The sequence below is a fragment of the Cajanus cajan genome, chromosome 10 (assembly GCF_000230855.2).
Source record: "Cajanus cajan strain Asha chromosome 10, NIPB_CcT2T_4, whole genome shotgun sequence".
Lineage (NCBI taxonomy): Eukaryota > Viridiplantae > Streptophyta > Magnoliopsida > Fabales > Fabaceae > Cajanus > Cajanus cajan.
This window is the reverse complement of record NC_138526.1, coordinates 42,311,536-42,329,137: the sequence shown is the minus strand read 5'-3', so window position 1 is coordinate 42,329,137 and position 17,602 is coordinate 42,311,536. Positions and strand designations below refer to the sequence as shown.

General features: G+C 32.6%; 3 protein-coding genes across 3 annotated transcripts; 1 reads left to right on the top strand and 2 right to left on the bottom strand.

The window, feature by feature from the left end:
- Window positions 1–3,804: 3,804 nt before the first annotated feature.
- On the top strand, window positions 3,805–6,343 carry LOC109810412 (NAC domain-containing protein 73). Its single transcript, XM_020373871.3, has 3 exons — window positions 3,805–4,290; window positions 4,458–4,650; window positions 5,402–6,343. Exons 1-3 carry the CDS (start codon window positions 4,177–4,179, stop codon window positions 5,932–5,934), a joined length of 840 nt encoding a protein of 279 aa, XP_020229460.1. The 5' UTR covers window positions 3,805–4,176; the 3' UTR covers window positions 5,935–6,343.
- A 445-nt stretch (window positions 6,344–6,788) lies between these two features.
- LOC109810365 (S-adenosyl-L-methionine-dependent methyltransferases superfamily protein) lies at window positions 6,789–9,964 on the bottom strand. The gene is made up of 2 exons (XM_020373809.3): window positions 9,213–9,964; window positions 6,789–7,499 (listed from the first exon to the last, which is right to left on the bottom strand). Exon 1 carries the CDS (start codon window positions 9,896–9,898, stop codon window positions 9,230–9,232), a length of 669 nt encoding a protein of 222 aa, XP_020229398.1. The 5' UTR covers window positions 9,899–9,964; the 3' UTR covers window positions 6,789–7,499; window positions 9,213–9,229.
- Window positions 9,965–13,312: 3,348 nt separating this feature from the next.
- Window positions 13,313–16,456, bottom strand: NUC (C2H2-like zinc finger protein). The gene is made up of 3 exons (XM_020373852.3): window positions 15,968–16,456; window positions 15,319–15,715; window positions 13,313–14,350 (listed from the first exon to the last, which is right to left on the bottom strand). Exons 1-3 carry the CDS (start codon window positions 16,089–16,091, stop codon window positions 13,474–13,476), a joined length of 1,398 nt encoding a protein of 465 aa, XP_020229441.1. The 5' UTR covers window positions 16,092–16,456; the 3' UTR covers window positions 13,313–13,473.
- Between the last annotated feature and the right edge of the window lie 1,146 nt (window positions 16,457–17,602).

Sequence of the window (17,602 nt, the reverse complement as noted above, 5' to 3'; positions counted from 1 at the left end):
ATCAAAATCATATTCATAAAAAATTTAATAATTATAATTTAATAGTTGAATTTGAATGTATTAAATAATCACCATAAATATTTGTAATTTTTAACATAAAAATTTAATCTTATTATTAGTGGGAAAATGATATATTAAATAATATTTATTTCTGTAATATAATTTTATAATTTAATAATATTAAACATCAAAACGGTATTTTTTATTATTGCAAGATAGAGTATAAAAAATAAAATATAAAATTAATATTACATGTTGTGATGTAGAAATTAACACATATTGATAGAGTATGTACATGAATCAATTTTATGTAATCTTATAATAGAATATTTCTTATAAAAGGTTTGGTGTAAAAGATAATATTATTATTAATATATTGCATATATTAATTTATGAATATTATATAAACAAAATTTTCTATTCTTATAAAATAAAGATAATAATTTTAAAATATAAATTAGAATATACTTTAAAATATGTAACCAATAAAAATAATTTATTTTTTAAAATATATTTATTATTATATAAAATATATATTAAATCAATTATCCATACATCGCACCTAGTTATTAATAATTAGATAATAACATACTAGTTACACCTAAAAAAAAAATTTGTAAATTTTTTTTCATAGTGTTATATATATGCCAATTTGTAGCCTGAGATTTGCCACATTCACGCAATCAGTCGTTCAAAATTGTTGAATAAAGATAAAAACATCTCAAATTTATCTCAATAAACCCAAATTAAAACATGTATTAAATCATTTGATACTCATGCAACAGTGGTCATTTGCAATTAAAGCAAATATTAACAATGTATAAAAATTAAAACATTCATGATAAACTTACCAATTATATGGATTAGTAACATTAATCATTTTTTCTTTTTTATATTACATTAGACATTTCAGTGGATACTCCAGGAACGAAAAAAAAAAAAAAAAAAAGACATTGGAGACATTTGTTTTAAATTATCAACTTTCATTTCTGAAAATAATATTTTTAAGAGTATAATAATGTGAATGACACTTCTGGATATATTTAAAAATGTGTTTAATTAGTGATGAGAATATTTTTATGAAAGGGGTATGATAAAAATTAAAACTTTAATTATCATGTCATGAGAATCAACATATATTTACCTCTTCTCTTAGAATAAAAATATAAAAAAAAAATATATATATATATATATAAGTTATTTGATTTTTGGGAATACTCTATGTCCGAAAATAAAATTTATAACTGTAACAAATATGAAAACACATACATTCTTTACTTATGTATTTTAAAAAATATCATAAGATAACTTCAAATAAACACTCATTAGTTTTACTTTTTACACATATAAATTTTTTTAAAAAAAAGTTCTTGAGCATGACCTCCCTCAAACACAAAATATTCCCCATGTCTAGCTTTGCTTCAGCAAGTATCTATGGGTTTAGGGCTTCATATCATTAGCCTGACTAAAAGCCGGAAAGATAGAACAAATAAAATCGAAGTGATGTGCTAATCATTGAGGTCTTGTATCACTTGTAAATAATTAACAAAAGATAATAAAGGTAAAAGAAAAAAGGAACTCAATCAAAAAGATCCTCAACTGAATTAAGAGTATTCGAATTGTCCAATCCTTTTACCCTTTCCAGTTTGATAAATGATGTAATCCCACATAATATGTAGGGCAGGGCTGTCGTACAGCTGCAAGTTTATGCATCCATCACAATTTTTTTAAGACCCTTACTGCAAATTCATTTGCACGAAAGTCGTATACAATTTTTTTATAGGTACGATACTTATATTATCCAGGAAATATTATTATTAATAATATTATTGCTAAAAATATTTATGAATGTGTTTAGTACGTAGAATTTTAACATTCTTAGGAAAATTTTTAAAATTTAAATTACTTAAAATAATTAAATAAAAAATAAGAATAGAATAAGTGAGTTAAAATATATAATTTCTTACATTTTTATGTGAATACAACTTTTTCATCATCTACATGAGAAATAAAAATGAAGTAAATTATCTTGTAACTACTTTTGAAATGAATGATACCAAATAATATTTATTTAAAACCCAAATGAACATGGGAATATGATATTTTTATATTCATATTTTCAAGAATGAGTTTTTATATAATTTGGGAAACAAACGCTTCTGATTCAAAGGGAAAAAAGAAATGTGGTTGTAAGCGAAAATGTCACCGAAAGTAATTAGACTTCTCAATAGAGATTAATTATGATCAAGGTTAATAGAAGTTTTATACTAATAAGTTAATTAAAAATAATAGTAATAATAATAATGAAATATAAACAGGTCTATTCATAGTTTTTGTATGAAAAGTTTTGATATTACATGGCAGTGCTATATATATATATATATATATATATATATATATATATATATATATATATATTATTTTTTTATCACCAAGTATGACAAACTTTTGTAATTAATTAAAGCCAAATATTAATAATAAGAGATTCTTATATTTTGTACATAGGTCCCATTTGGCATGATACACGTTCTTTTGATACTTGTACCTATAGTGTGCAATGGCCCATGCAGAATAAGTTCTCTTGTACTAGCGTATGGTCTAATGTTGTCGTAAAAAAAATTATGATTAAATATTACTATTGCTAAATGCTGAAAATTCGTTCTACTTATGAAATAATATTTTTTTTGGAAATTTAAATTTATTAGTCATTTAAATATATTAATCATGCAGTATGAATAAATCTAGTCATCAACTAATCAAATTTAAATATTGTGTATGAAAAAAAAGTATATTTGAGATGAAAGGTGCAACCTAAGATGATTAGTTTTAATTTTTTAATAGAAATTAATCATCGATGAAATTAATAAATATTAATGACATAATTAAAAAAAATAAGTCTTTTTAAGCTTCAACAAATGCTAATTCTATTATAAGTCAATAGTATGTACGATTAAGTATGTTTAAAGAGTTGAGTTGTTGAGTATTAAACTATAAAAAGGTTATCGGAAATTTAGTAACGGTTGAAAAGGTTTAGTATGTTAAGTTGCTGAGTTATGCATATGCTGAGTATTAATATATTCTTTCAATATATTAAGATCTCTCATCTTGGTAAGTGAAGAGATCAAGAAGAGAGATTACAGTTTGAACAAATTAGAATATATATCACATATGTTGAGATAGTCAGATAGAAGATACTTATCCAAACGTGTCATATAAATAATATAACAACTTCTATATGTGAACACTGTTTCCAATATATTTCTTATTTTCCCTTTCCTTCACCTAGTACATAAATATTGACATACGGTGGCGTTTGCTTTTGCCACGTGGCAATAGATAGTGTGCTGCAACTATCAATGATGTTGAAGGCCAAGCCTGTCTAGTTACATTGAAAGAGAGAGAGAGAGGAAGAGTTTCTTGCTATGCATGAGAAGTCTACGTGAAGGAATGAAGTTATGGTTGGCTCAAAAATGTTTTCTTCAATTTTCTTCTTAGTTTTCTGCTATTAATATTTTTAACTTTATCTATACTCCAGGGTGACACCAGACCTAAGTTCTTACATTAGGTTGCCCCAATCCCACTCAACTAACCCTTCAATCCTTATATTAATTGTTTCTTTCCATCTTAAAACTGGTTTTATTTTATTTTTAATTAAATTCAAAGCTACCTTTAGTCAGACTATAAAGGACAAAAATCTACATTTATTCCTCTACAAGTTTTCATACAAATATACAAAGCAAAGCAAAACTTGAGATCAAAGCAATCTTATATCTTATTTCTTTTCATCCTGTTCAACTAACCCCATCACTTGTTATGAATTCCACTCTCTATATTTAGAATTTTTAGGTATCGCTCTCTCCTCTTCCTAAGAGGGAGGTTGGGAAAGACTTCCATATTCACTCATGCAAAAGAATAAAGCACCAAAAAAAGTGAGGGAGAATTTAATTCCTTCCCACCCCTCAACAAAAACTAACATGAGGGGAGCAAACTTTAGAAGAGACAACATTTTCTTTTCCCCTTCTATTTAATTATTACTACTTTAAATTCATCTCTTAGCTCAACCCTATCTCTCAGTCTTCCTTGGTCCTTCTTGTTTCCATTTCTTTTATAGCAGCATACGAAGACACTAGAGAAGAAGATATCCAGAAATGGAATGAGGGATAAAAGAGAATAACAATGACTCAGTGCAGTTACCCTGAAAACAACCATAGCATCATTGTGGAGAGGCACAAGGATAGCTTAATCAGAACATGTCCTACATGTGGTCATCATATCAAATGCCAAGAACAGGTTCACATAAACTCCATAGTTGGTCAATGAATATTTATCATTATCCTTTTTGATTTTTTTCCATTTAAGTTTGAAGTTAATGATATTAGGATGTTTATTTTTACTATTTTATTGGGGTGCTCATTCAAGAACAAATATAAGTATCGTGGTATTGATTATATTATTAGGCTGCTGGAATTCATGACTTGCCTGGTTTGCCTGCTGGAGTGAAGTTTGATCCTACTGATCAGGAGATTCTTGAACATTTGGAAGCAAAGGTGCGTTCTGATATTCACAAGCTTCATCCGTTAATCGATGAGTTCATCCCTACTCTTGAAGGAGAGAATGGAATCTGCTGTACCCATCCAGAGAAGTTGCCAGGTCAATTATACACAAGCCACGTTGATTTTCATTTTCTTTTACTCTTTCTAACGAGGAATATCATCTCAGGTCTAATAAATTGCATTTCAGTTTTCATTATCATATGCTATTTTCCAAACATACCCTACATTTGAGTATTGAGAACATTATTGGATAAATTTAAAAGAGTTTAAGAGAATTTCTCTATCGAAAATATAGAATATTTTTTAGTAAAAATATTCATCTAAACTGTATTTAAACATGTTTTAAATAATTATCATGTATACGTTGGATTTTTATAGTGTCATTAATGATAAACTTATGTGTATGTTTAATTTATTGATTTTATAATAATTATTTGAAGAGTGATAACAACTATTTCATTGATTGACGATATATTTTTTTTACAATGTCTGTCGATACATAGAAATTAAAGCTTATACGTATAATTTCTGCAAATATATGGTCAGATGATTGTTTCCTTTACACTTCAGCAACTTTAAATGAAGAAAGCATGGACTTTGCTGAATTCATACTTTTCGACAGAAGATGTGACGAACTGACGCTTTACATCATTGTAAATTAAATTATGTTTACCCATTTTGTAAATTGTAACATCTTTGATTTCATTATGCATGCAATGCAACCAAACCTTGCGTTTACAACTGTTTCTATTTCAGGATCTGTCCAAGAAATCTCTTCATATTATAACAAGTTATTATTTGTAAAACTAATATCTAACTTATAAATGTTTGGATGAATTTTACTGCAGGAGTCGGCAAAGATGGGTTGATCCGACATTTCTTTCACCGACCTTCGAAAGCATACACAACTGGAACTAGAAAAAGGAGAAAGGTGCACACAGATGAAGATGGCAGTGAGACTCGGTGGCACAAAACAGGTAAGACTAGGCCAGTCTTCATCAGTGGCAAGTTAAAAGGGTACAAGAAAATTCTGGTGCTTTACACCAACTATAGAAAACAAAGGAAGCCTGAAAAGACAAACTGGGTCATGCACCAGTACCACCTTGGCAACAATGAAGAGGAGAAGGAAGGGGAGTTGGTGGTGTCCAAAGTTTTCTATCAAACGCAACCTAGACAATGTGGTTCACTCTTGAAAGACTCATATCCTGCAAAATTAAACGGTGAAGGCGTGCATGAGATAACTAATCATAAAAACACAGGGTTTGTCGAGTACTACAATAATTCTTTTGTATCCTTTGATCAAGGGGACCAGCATAGGTCTAGCACTGCCCAAGTAATCTCCCATTTCCCTGTCCACGATGGTGCTACTTTCATTCCATGAATGGTAGCAGAAAGGTGATATGTGTTATGCACGGAAAGGGGAAGGAACATTACCATTGTATTCTGCAATGAAGAAATAAGTTAATAACCATCTATATATATAGTTAGGAGGGAAAAAGAGGAACAGAATAAGGAGAAACTGCTTCATCTGAAAGCTAGTGGTCAGATACTTCAATTGAGGGGGGAAAAGGGGTGAGAGGGGCAAAGTAAAGAAAAAAGACAAATGATTTGGCTGTAACTTTGTTTTTTCTTTTATTCTTTAAAATTTTTTGAAGGGTAGCTGTTTTCATGCTTTGTACAGTGACAAGAAAACGTGTCAATTGTCCTTACTTGGGTAAATACTAACCATCAATCTGTACAAACATGACTTTTACCTAAAGCATTATTGAACTAATGATTCTGTCTTCTTACTGTGAGTTTGGATTTTTGATTATGTATACTCTTATTGGGAATTTATACGACCTCTCTTACAACAGTGACGAGAAGAGAAGAAACAGGAAGTAAATTATAATAAGCGTTGTGAGAAAAGGGGGAATATAAATAATATAATTTATATGATTATTTTATGAGTGAATTATGATCGACGAAGAATGTCATTCAAGGTTGTTAAAGATAACAGCAAATTAAACCATCCTCGTTATGGGAATATCAGTGACAATAAAAATGCTGATGATGGAATTGATGCGTGTTTTAAATGAGTACATGACGTTCTACTGTTAGATCATCCATTGGCACTCTATTTCAGTGAGAATATATATGAAAAGAACTCTCGATAGAATATTAATTTACTTAATCGGGAAGTACATATATGAAGGTCAACAACTTCGAGAACCAAAGTGTTGGAAAGAGACAATATTGCCAATGCTAATGAAGTCACTCTACTTTAGACTGAACAACAACTGTTAATGGATATGGATTAACTTATATTCAACGATGCAAGAAAACAAAATTATTTTTGCATACAGAAAGAGCAAAGTACACACAAACAGTCAACACTCGGCTTCTCTTCATCTTGGTCGTCTTCTGAATCTGCCATGTCCTTGAGCACCTTTTCTTAGGTAGCTACTAGCTAGTTTGTACTAAAATAAAATAGTCGAAATCTGCGTAAATACTGAGGGCGTAATTGACTTGTAGTGCAATCAACTCTGCTAACTTTAAGCCACCAAACCAAGTCTTGCAGAGCCATGATACCTTCAACCATAAGAAATTTGTGCCTGCCTATGAATTACATATTCAATTATTTACGATAAAGTGTATTGCAATTTGCAAACCAGGTATGCACACTCCTACTCACGCATGCGATGCGACACATACCAGAATCTGAATATTAATGTATAAAAAAAAAAAGTTAAATGAGCTTATGATTAAATAATAAAAAGTATGTAATCATTAGATACAGTCATATAGGTTGTTTTATCTCATAATTAATCCCCTCCATTCACTTCCTTTTTTCCCGTAAGACATTTACAGCTGCAAGAACACGCCTCTAAGTATTCAAGGATCTCTTTTTGGCAACCATTTGGAGGATCAACATAAACACCAGCGCGAACAACATTCTATGATACCCTGTTAACAATAATCCATTTCCACAATAAGTTTCTTAAGGCCGTCGCATATAACACGCAAAGTAGAAACAAGAAAAAAAAAAAGCCATCAAACACCCTGAGAATGCTAGTAGACAGACTTTCAGATGTAACTTCTTTATAGACTAATTTTAACTTTTTAAATGAATAAAAACAATTTTTTTCGCAACAACAAGAAGAAAATCAAAACCAAAACCAAAACCATATACCACTTAGTATGTGTTTGGTTTGGATAATTGAACCCACGTTCAATTCAATCCATTACTCATACAGCTTTTCCGTTTATACATTGGAAAGTGCAAAACTTCCATTCAACACCATTCAAACAAATTTCCAAATACACCCTCAATTTGTATTCATTGAGCTTCAGAATTCAGATGACATGGCACCTATATTATCCTGCAGCAGGACTATGAATTTTTTACTGGAATAATATTTTTTTTAAAAAAAATTACAAGAATGATCACTGTGCAGGATTATTTACCAAGATAGAACCATTTACTGTTCAAGCTCAGAATTCGGTTCCCCGGGAACCGAATTCTGAGCATCAAAATGTAATTTTTTTTGTTTTTTCAACTCAGAATTCGGTTCCCGGGAAACCAAATTCTGAGTTGGTTTTAAATTTTTTTTTTTTTTTTCGTGTATGGGGCAAATGTGGGCTGATCTGGGAAGCAGAACGGGCCGTTCTGCTTAAAGAAATAGAGTGCAAATTCTTTAAGCAGAACGGGCCGTTTCACATTCAGAATTTATACTCTGTTTTTTTAAGCAGAACGGCCCGTTCTGCTTTTGGAACGGGCCGTTCCGCTTCCCAGATCAGCCCACATTTGCCCCCATACACGAAAAAAAAAAAAAAAAAAATTTAAAACCAACTCAGAATTCGGTTCCCCGGGAACCGAATTCTGAGTTGAAAAAATAAAAAAAATTACATTTTGATGCTCAGAATTCGGTTCCCGGGGAACCGAATTCTGAGCTTGAACAGTAAATGGTTCTATCTTGGTAAATAATCCTGCACAGTGATCATTCTTGTAATTTTTTTTTTAAAAAATATTATTTCAGAAAAAAATTCGCAGGACTATTGCGTCTTTCATTTCATTTACCACTAGCCAATTCCAACAAATTGTCTTTATCTCAATACTTATCTATCAGAATGAAATCACAAGAGCAAAAACAAACCCATGAAAACAATCAAATGATCAACCCACGCATCAACCTATCAAAAACATAAGCGTGCTTGTGCGACCAACCCACCAATAAAACGATGTATTGAAACACATACTTAAGCTGTAATCAACACCAAAGTGTGAATATACACATAATTTTTCCTCGAAAGATATTTATTTGCGTTACTCTGCTTTCCAAAAGTATATAAATAGATCGACAAATTTGTCAACTTGATAACAAGTTCTTCCATTAAGTGATGAGTTTGTCTGACCAAAAACTAAAGGAACAGAAATAGAACCTTTCACCCAGGCATAAAAAATTAACCTTCCCCAATCCCCACGATTCTAAAATTCAGTCAACAGAGGATGCCAAATCAAGTGATTAATGAAATCATGACAAATGAAGGTGCGGCTGGTGACCCCAATTTGTACCAAACTAAACAAACAAGGAAAAAGGCATTTTAACAACCAACAATCTCGAAACGCTTCCATTCCAAGTTGAATGAAAAAATTAATTAGATAAAGTGAAAGATTACCTATGTATGAGAATGAGTCACTGTTTATTGTTCTTCTTTCTCAAAAAATAAACATGGGTCTCCTCGTAAGCGTAATCGGGATGGAGATGCTCGTGAGGGACATTCTGGACGTGGAAGGTGTTATCGCAGAGTTCCCAGAAAAGGTGGTGCGCTTCGGGAGCCCTAAGCTGGTAGCCGAGCAAAACGACGCCGTCGTCGGAGACGAGGGCTTCCATGGCGGAAACTAAAGAAGGGACGGACTCGCGAATGTAAACGACGTCGGTTGCGATGACGAAGTCGAAGGGAGGGTTGAGGGCAGCGATCTGGTGCGCGTTGTTCCAGTAGAGAACGGAGTGCTTGAGGGCCTTGCGGAGGATGGGCTTGTTCACCTTGAGGTTGCGCTTCAGGGCCGGCATGACGGGGGCGATGTCGGTGAGGACCAGGTCCGTCAGGCCCAGTAAGTAGAGGCCCATTCCCGCCACGCCGCATCCCGTGCCCAGTTCCACGGCCCGTTTCGATTTGAAGTCGAGGACGTGGGCGTAGGGGTTAGGGTCCAAGGGTGGGGCCCAGCGCTCGGCGAATTTCACGAGGACGAGGGAGCAGGGCCACACGGTGCTTCCCACGTGCATTGAACCGTTGTCTTGCTGCAAAGACAAAACGGCGTCGCCTACTGGAAGCTCGATCACCGGCGAGTCTCTGAACTTCATGCTCTCTCTTTCTCTTCCTCTTCCTCTTCGATTCTAACACGCAATGACGCAACCTAGGTTCCGTGTTTCATTCTTCTTTGTTTTCGCTTGTGGGCGGGCCTGCTGCCTAATTGGGCTTTCGATGTTCCCATTTTCGGGGCCCAGTCTACAATGAACGGGCTTCAGATTCAGATTGAAAGATAGACATTAGGTCCAAACCTATATCAATCTGATTCCTCTACAGGTTTTGTTTTCATGACAAGATAATGGAGTAAGCATTAGGTTTTGCATAGAAGTCCTTGTAAAACCAACAAAGAGATTTAGTTGGATATAGAAGATTGAGAACAATAGAGATCAAAAGAAGAAAAAAAATAGAACTTCATTAACGATTAAAAGGACTCAAACTATTGGGAGAAAATCCAATACTATCACAACAACTTAATGAAAGAGATATAAGTAATGCAATTAAGTTTCTCTTGACTTGCAAGAATCAATCGGAGCAAAAAAGAAAAATCAAATGTGCAAGAGACATGAGAATTTTTAGAATGAAAATCCCTTAATACAAGGGTAAAAATCACATGTTGTTTAGACCAAAAAAATAATTTCATCATGTTCAACATGGTACAAAAGAGTTGTCAATTAATACACTAAAATAATGCTTACAATCAACTAAAGTAAACCAAGCAAAGGCTCTCTAATGAGAAATAAGATTAAAAAAAAATCCAAAAAACAAAATTACTGATATGAATAACTTTTCTTGTGCTCTAAACTTGCAATTGACAATCCAATCAATGAAAATAAAGAATCATTTGTTGTCCAAAATTTAATTGGATCCAAATGGTGAACAAATTTTTTGTTACAATTCAAAAATTGTTGCTTGGTAAAAATGCGAATTGTCCAATGACTTTTAATCTTCTTTTTTTTTTTTTTTTTATGTTGTTGTTTTGTCTCGATTTGATCTCTCTCTTATGAGATTATACATTTGGACCTATTTTCTATATAGGAAAGGGCCTCAAAATCTAACACAAAGTTCCACTCTACAATTATCCTCGTAGTGCTCATAGAGTTCCTTTATTAAGAGAGAGATAATGTTGGTGACAATTCAAGTGTAGAATAGAATGTCATATCATATTCTTCTCTTTATACATGGGTTGGGTAGCTTTTAAGAGACCTAAAAGATCTTTTATAGTCTTTCTTTGTGTTTCTTAGAAGAAAATAAATAAATAAATGATAATAATTTAAAAAATAAAGGCAAATAACATCTTCCACTCAAATTTTTAATTTCATTTATTGAGGAGAAAATAGATTTAAAATATAATAAGCTAATTAGCATCTCCTAAAAATAATAATAATAAAAAAATAATTCAAAATATTATCAATACAAATGTTTTATTTTCAAATTTTAATTTGAAAATAAAAAACCGACAACTCACTTACTCCCCCTAAATCTATATATAAGTAAAAAAAAAAAAAAAAAAAAAAGATGCTTAAATTTTTTTAATCCAAAAATATTTTAGTATATATATTTAATTATAAAAATAAATATATTTAACTATTTTTTTAATAATTGTGAAATTAGTTTTTTATTTCAATAGCGAGAACCTTATAACAGTTTTGCCGAAACATATAACATAAATATAGCAGGAAAAGAGATTTACTCCTATACGTGTCTCCTTGGTACTTGGGTACTGACCCAGAAACCTTAATTTTCTATCACCAATGTCCGATGAAAAAATTGGTGTTCAGAGGGATCTAAATCTCTATATTGTGTTGTCAGATCACAAGAAACTGAGAAAGTATCAAAGTGAAATGCGATACGTGCCATGAGAAGATCTTACAACTAGAATTCATGCATGGAAATTATATATATACCATTTACATTAAACTTTATCATTATCAAAGGCTGTCAAATCTTTAAACATCAGCAACGTTTCAATTAAAAAGAAAATGTGGTATATAATCACGAACAACGATTTGATAACTTGTTCCACCCCACCACGTACGTCATCGTGTGACCAAAAGTTAAAACAAAATCATAACGTGGTGAGTGAGTGCGGGAGTCAAAACTCAATAAAATGGCTTCTCTTTTTTACTTTTTCTTTTCATCCATATGTTTTCTTCCCATCCCGTTTGATCGAACATTGCAATTTGCAACCAAGCATAGGATTATTCACTATTAAGTCTTGTGCAGAAACAGTGAAGGGACGTGCTAATACCATGTGAACATGTACCCTCTGTTTTTCGTAGCTATAGCTATAGGGAGAGAAAAATGCTAATAAGCACCAAAATAATCAACATAAAAAATTTACACTTTTTTCAACTTTACGCTTTTTGTGCAATAGAACATTTGCTAGAGTCGTTCAGTATTTATAGTAATATATAGTATATCCATAGAAGAATTTGATCATTTAGGGAAAAAACCTAACCTATTTATGTCATGATGAATTAGTTCATCTAGAAATTTAAGCTGTTTGAGTAAAACAATGTAAATAATTTTTTTAAATTAGCATGCCTCTCATTAAGTTTTTTTTTTTTTTTTTGCCTTAACAATATGTAACAAAATTATTTAATTTATATTATATTTAACTTTTTATTATAAAAATGGATGAATAAACTAAGAATCTAACTCGAAACATTTTCACAAGTAAGAATTTTATTATTCATGATAATTTTACTCCGAACATATTATTGTCTTTCGTGAAATATATATAGTATTTGCCTGTCTAGAAAAAGAAAAAGAAAATTATAACAAGCGGCGAACCTCTTTATTTTGTGGAAGTTTGAAGCCTAATTAGATGAAAAATATAAATGTGTTTTAACATCATTTTCTAACTGCCTCTTGTTGTCTACTTTTATTTTTTTTTTTGGTTAAATTTTCTTTTGACATGCATAGGAAGAAAGATAGTATTAGTAGATGTATGCACGTTGTTGATGGAATGAAAGGGTACATGAGCTTATTTTATAATGAACAGGCTAAAAAGGCTATTTGTACTATAGAATCATGCTTTTTGGTCATTGGAAATCCTCTTTCAAGTCCAGTTTGAAAGGCAACAACCACACAACGGAGATGAAACTGAGCAATAATGGAGTCCAAAAGCGGTCCTATCCTTTGCCCCCACTACTCCACAAAACCTTTATCAAAAATTAAAGCCCCCCATTTTTAAAAGGACTCAGCTTTCAGGATTCAAAAGAATATGCATGTATATCTCTCCTTTCACCCCCCTTCATCTGGTTTTTGTAACAACTTTTAAGCCTTCATCATGCACTCAATTCCCACCTTTTCCTCCTTGCAAAGTTTCAAGATATATATTCTTATTTCCTCTTAATCTTACTTATTCCAACCACATCACCACATCCTCATTATTTATTATTATTATTATTATTATTATTATTATTATAGGTTATATGTATCGTTTAAACTTTTACAGGAAACAATTATATTTGAATCAGATAACACTGTTATAAATCACAGTTTTTCGTCTAAATATTTAATATAGTTATATGTTGAAGACTCCAACTCTTCCTTTATTATCACATGTTCCCTTGAGAAAAAGAAAAAACTAAAAAAAAATAAATTGACATTTGAATGCGTGATATCAAATCAAATCCATCCGTTGGTTGATGAAGGGTGGCAAATGGTTGACACCACCAACACCGAGAAAGTCCCTAGTTTGTCCCCATGCAGTCTCTTCATTCTGTACGTGCCGTCGTTTTGAAGGGGGCATTTGTGACAAATCACCAGAATAATTATTCTCTGCCTCACTGCCATGACTTGTGAGTACTACTGAACTTGAACCGTACATGCCACAAAATTTGTTCCCATCTTGACCTGGACTGTTGCATTTCAAACCTATGTTCCCAAGGAATAATGATGGGTCCGATGAAGTTGTCCCAATTTGTGCAGCTTTTTGCAACAAAGCTGTGGCTGACATGTTTGCTGAATTTGTTTGATGGGATTGGTGTTGTGAGCTATACAAGGAAGGAACACTTATGAGCTGAAGGTTTGGGTTATCCTTAACAATGTTATTCACAAGTGGAAGTGAAGCAGTGCTAGTTAGCTCTTGATGACTTCCATTTGAGGAAAGTTTATTTCCAAACACCCAATTTAGATGATAATTAGAGGGTGGTGGGTTTGAGCATGAAGCAAGTGGATTCCCACCATAAATTGCTGTTGTTGGGCTTGAAGCAGACCCAAGTTGATGAAACTCGTGCAAATTGTTGTTAGCCATTATTGGCTCATGAGCCTGAGATGTTTGAGTCATCCAAAGGGATAGGCCCTTGGATGTTTGGTTATTAACTGTTTCCTCAGTGCATGAGTTTGGCTTGAAAAATGATGAAAAATGGGTTGTCATGTTAGGGCCAAGGGAATTTTGCATGATGCTGTAGTTACTTATGTTTGATGCTGCGTTCACCCTTGCTGTTTCTTCTGCTAAGGCATCACAGAAGGCCCTATGAGTGATAAAGCTATCCCTCCTGTTCCACAAAAATTGACAACAAACAGTAAATTAATTGATTATTTAAAGGCAAACATGAAAGAAAGCTACTTGTACCTCTTCAGCCGTAATTAATTTGAAAAAGAGATAAAGTTAAACGCATAACTAAGGTGGTACAATTTCATTTCTTGCCCTTTGTGCCTCAAGAATTTCTCCAGTGAGACTGCAGCATTATTACGACTTGTAACACTTAGCTTTAGATGAATTACATGAGTAAAAAAAATAAAATTTTAAACGGTGCATGAGCTGAAAAACCTTGAAGTTTTGACACCAAAATCGCGGTCACAAAAATAATGAAAAACTAACTGCCGAGTAGAGATGTTAATATTTTTAAACCATGTTTCACTTTACAATGGGAACAAGAGAAAGGAGACAAAAAATTGTGGACAAGTAATTTCAATCCCTAACCTATAGGTGAAACCCCAGTCCCATATTAGTCAATGATATTAAAACTACAGAATTAATATAAAAGGAATATCATAATAACAAGGTAATCTAAGAACTTTTGTCGTTTAAGATGATTGCAAAAAAGGTAATAAAACTTGCAAGTGTGGGTTCTTTCAAGTTCTTTTCACTGCACGAAGACCCATTTTTCTCCTTTTACTACTCCTAAAAGCCAAATAGACAGCAGCCACACAGCCACACAAGGATGAGTCAGAGACAAAGATATCACAGCTACAGTTTATGGACTTCAGTATCATGATTCATTTTTTTCACATCTTTTTCAGTTTCATCTTACCACTAGTGCATGAGGAAAGCGATGCTCTTTCTTTTTGCCACAAAGATAAGAATAGTAATCGCCTGTTCCATTTTTTATTTCTATTTTTTTTCATACATACATACCACTAGACAACTTACCACTTTACACAAAAATTGATTACTATGTGAGATGGATATAAACGTAACAGTTTGCGATCCACAAGATAAGATAGAGAGATAACAACGTACCGTGAAAAGATAGTGCCACAGTCACATTTGTATTCTCTGGTTCCACAGGTTTTTGAGTGTGCTTTCCAATCTGACTGCACAGCATAACGCTTTGAGCACTTCTCACACTTCCACTTCTTCTCACCGTGCTTTCTGCAGAAGTGCTTCTTTATCCCAGTTAAGTCTCCCAGAGCCCTTGAGTGATGGTGGTGGACACAAGTCTTCTCTGGACACACGTAGACTCGCTTCCTCACTTCTTTGCTTGTTCTCTGCTTCAGCTTCCAAGGAAGGTTGTGCCCTCGTCGGTGGAGTTGAAGGTTTTGATCCCTTTGGAAACCCTTCAGACAAATTTCACACACGAATCTGTTTGTGGCCATCAGTGTCTTTGGTGATAGGGCTATAACTTCAGCTTCAGGATCTGTGCATGTACAAGATTATTCATTAATTCATTCACACAATAATAAACCATTGGCTCTTTCAGGTCATACTTGACTCGAACAAGATTGCCTAGAGGATACTTTTTCCTAGACAAAAAAAAAAAAAAAAAACCATTGCCTCTTTTTTGAAAAACAGGAAAAAGGAAAATAGCTTTGAATATACCTACGATGATGAGAAAAGGTAGAGATAAAAGAAAGATGGTGAGAATGATAAGGCATTGAAAAAAACTTGCCTGGGTTTCCAGGGAGGTTTCTCTTCCTCTTCAAGACAGGAGGCTGGTTATTTGATGCAGCAGTTGAAGTGTTGTGGTGAGGGAAAGCATTTGAAATTTCTCCATCATCCATCCTTTCTAACATATCTTAGCGAAGATGTTTCTTGAATCCTAAGTTTGACACAGTTTGGAAACAGTTAAAGCTGACTAAGGTGGGAAGAAGTATATTAGTGTTTGAATTAGGAGAAAAGCAAAGGGAATGGGGTAGCTTAGCTAGCCTTCTTAATTATATGGTTCCAACCCTAAACAACATGAACTGATCATATATGCTAGATGGGATCTCTCTGTCCCTCTCTTTCTCTCTCATGTGTTGCAGTCAATTTAATTATCTACTTTTTAGGTGGAATAAAAAACTAAGATGCTATGGGAGGCTGAAAAGCAAAAGAGGAGAGAGAAAGAGAGAGGGAAAAGAATGGGAAGGTGGGGGTCAGTGATCAGGGAAATGTAGAGAGAGTAGGAAGTGAGGCAAAGTGTATGATGACACATATGATGAGGTCCTAAGAAAGTTATCTTCATTTGGAATGATTATCCCATAATTTGTTACTTTTTGTTTTCTTATTTTTCAAATCATTTCTCATTCAATGACATTTTTTTTATATTTAAGCTTACAGATTAAACAGTGAGGAGCCCTTTTTGTGTTCTCCAGTATATAAACGTTTATAACAACGTGAATTAAGGTAAGAGAAATCACTTAGAGTACTCGTTATTTTCAGAAAAAACTTTATCTAATAGTCATCCCGACCTGATGCTAATTCTTTTAACTTAGCCTATAAATATTACTGATTAAAGATAACAGAAGTTACCAAACATATGAAGCTTTATCTGATAGAGTAATAATACTCAATTTGAATGTAAAAATGTATTTAAATGTCATATTTCACGCGTAATTATCATTTAGTAAACTTTGTTAAAATAAGATGGTCTACTTATGAGTACCAACAAATCTTTGGGAATGGATTAAAAATCTTGGTGATCAACTGACATATTCCTTTATGCATAAATATATATATATATATATATATATATATATATATATATATATATATATATATATATATATATCACTCTGGTCATTACATCCAAATCATTCTGACTTTACATATGCTATATGTAGTTTTTTTCTTCTGCCATATATATGACCTAAGAACCTTTGTATGCTTCATAGGCTCGTATAGTATAGGTTTGCTTTATGTATAGATTGTCCAATTACATGAAACAAAAAAAAAACAATGCTATTATCCATACTAGTGCTACAAACATAACCAAGAGTCTATTAAAAAAATCTGGGTACTTTTTCTTGATTAATGTTTCAACTCGTAATACTCCACTTACAGCCATTTAAATCAAAGCAAATAAAACGCTGTTTCTGTCAAAAAGTGAAAATCATTATGTCTCGTGTGAGTGTGACTGGAAAAAGAAAAGCCAACCCAAACGCCTTCCTTAATCTTTATTTTCCGCAAAAAGCAAAATCTTTCGAGTCTTTGAGGCATAGTCAAAGTGAAAGTGCAGGTCATTTCCCCGAAGAAGATTGATAGATGCCAAAATCTTGTAAAAATTATTAATGTCTGAATTGGCTACAATAATGGATTAAAAGAA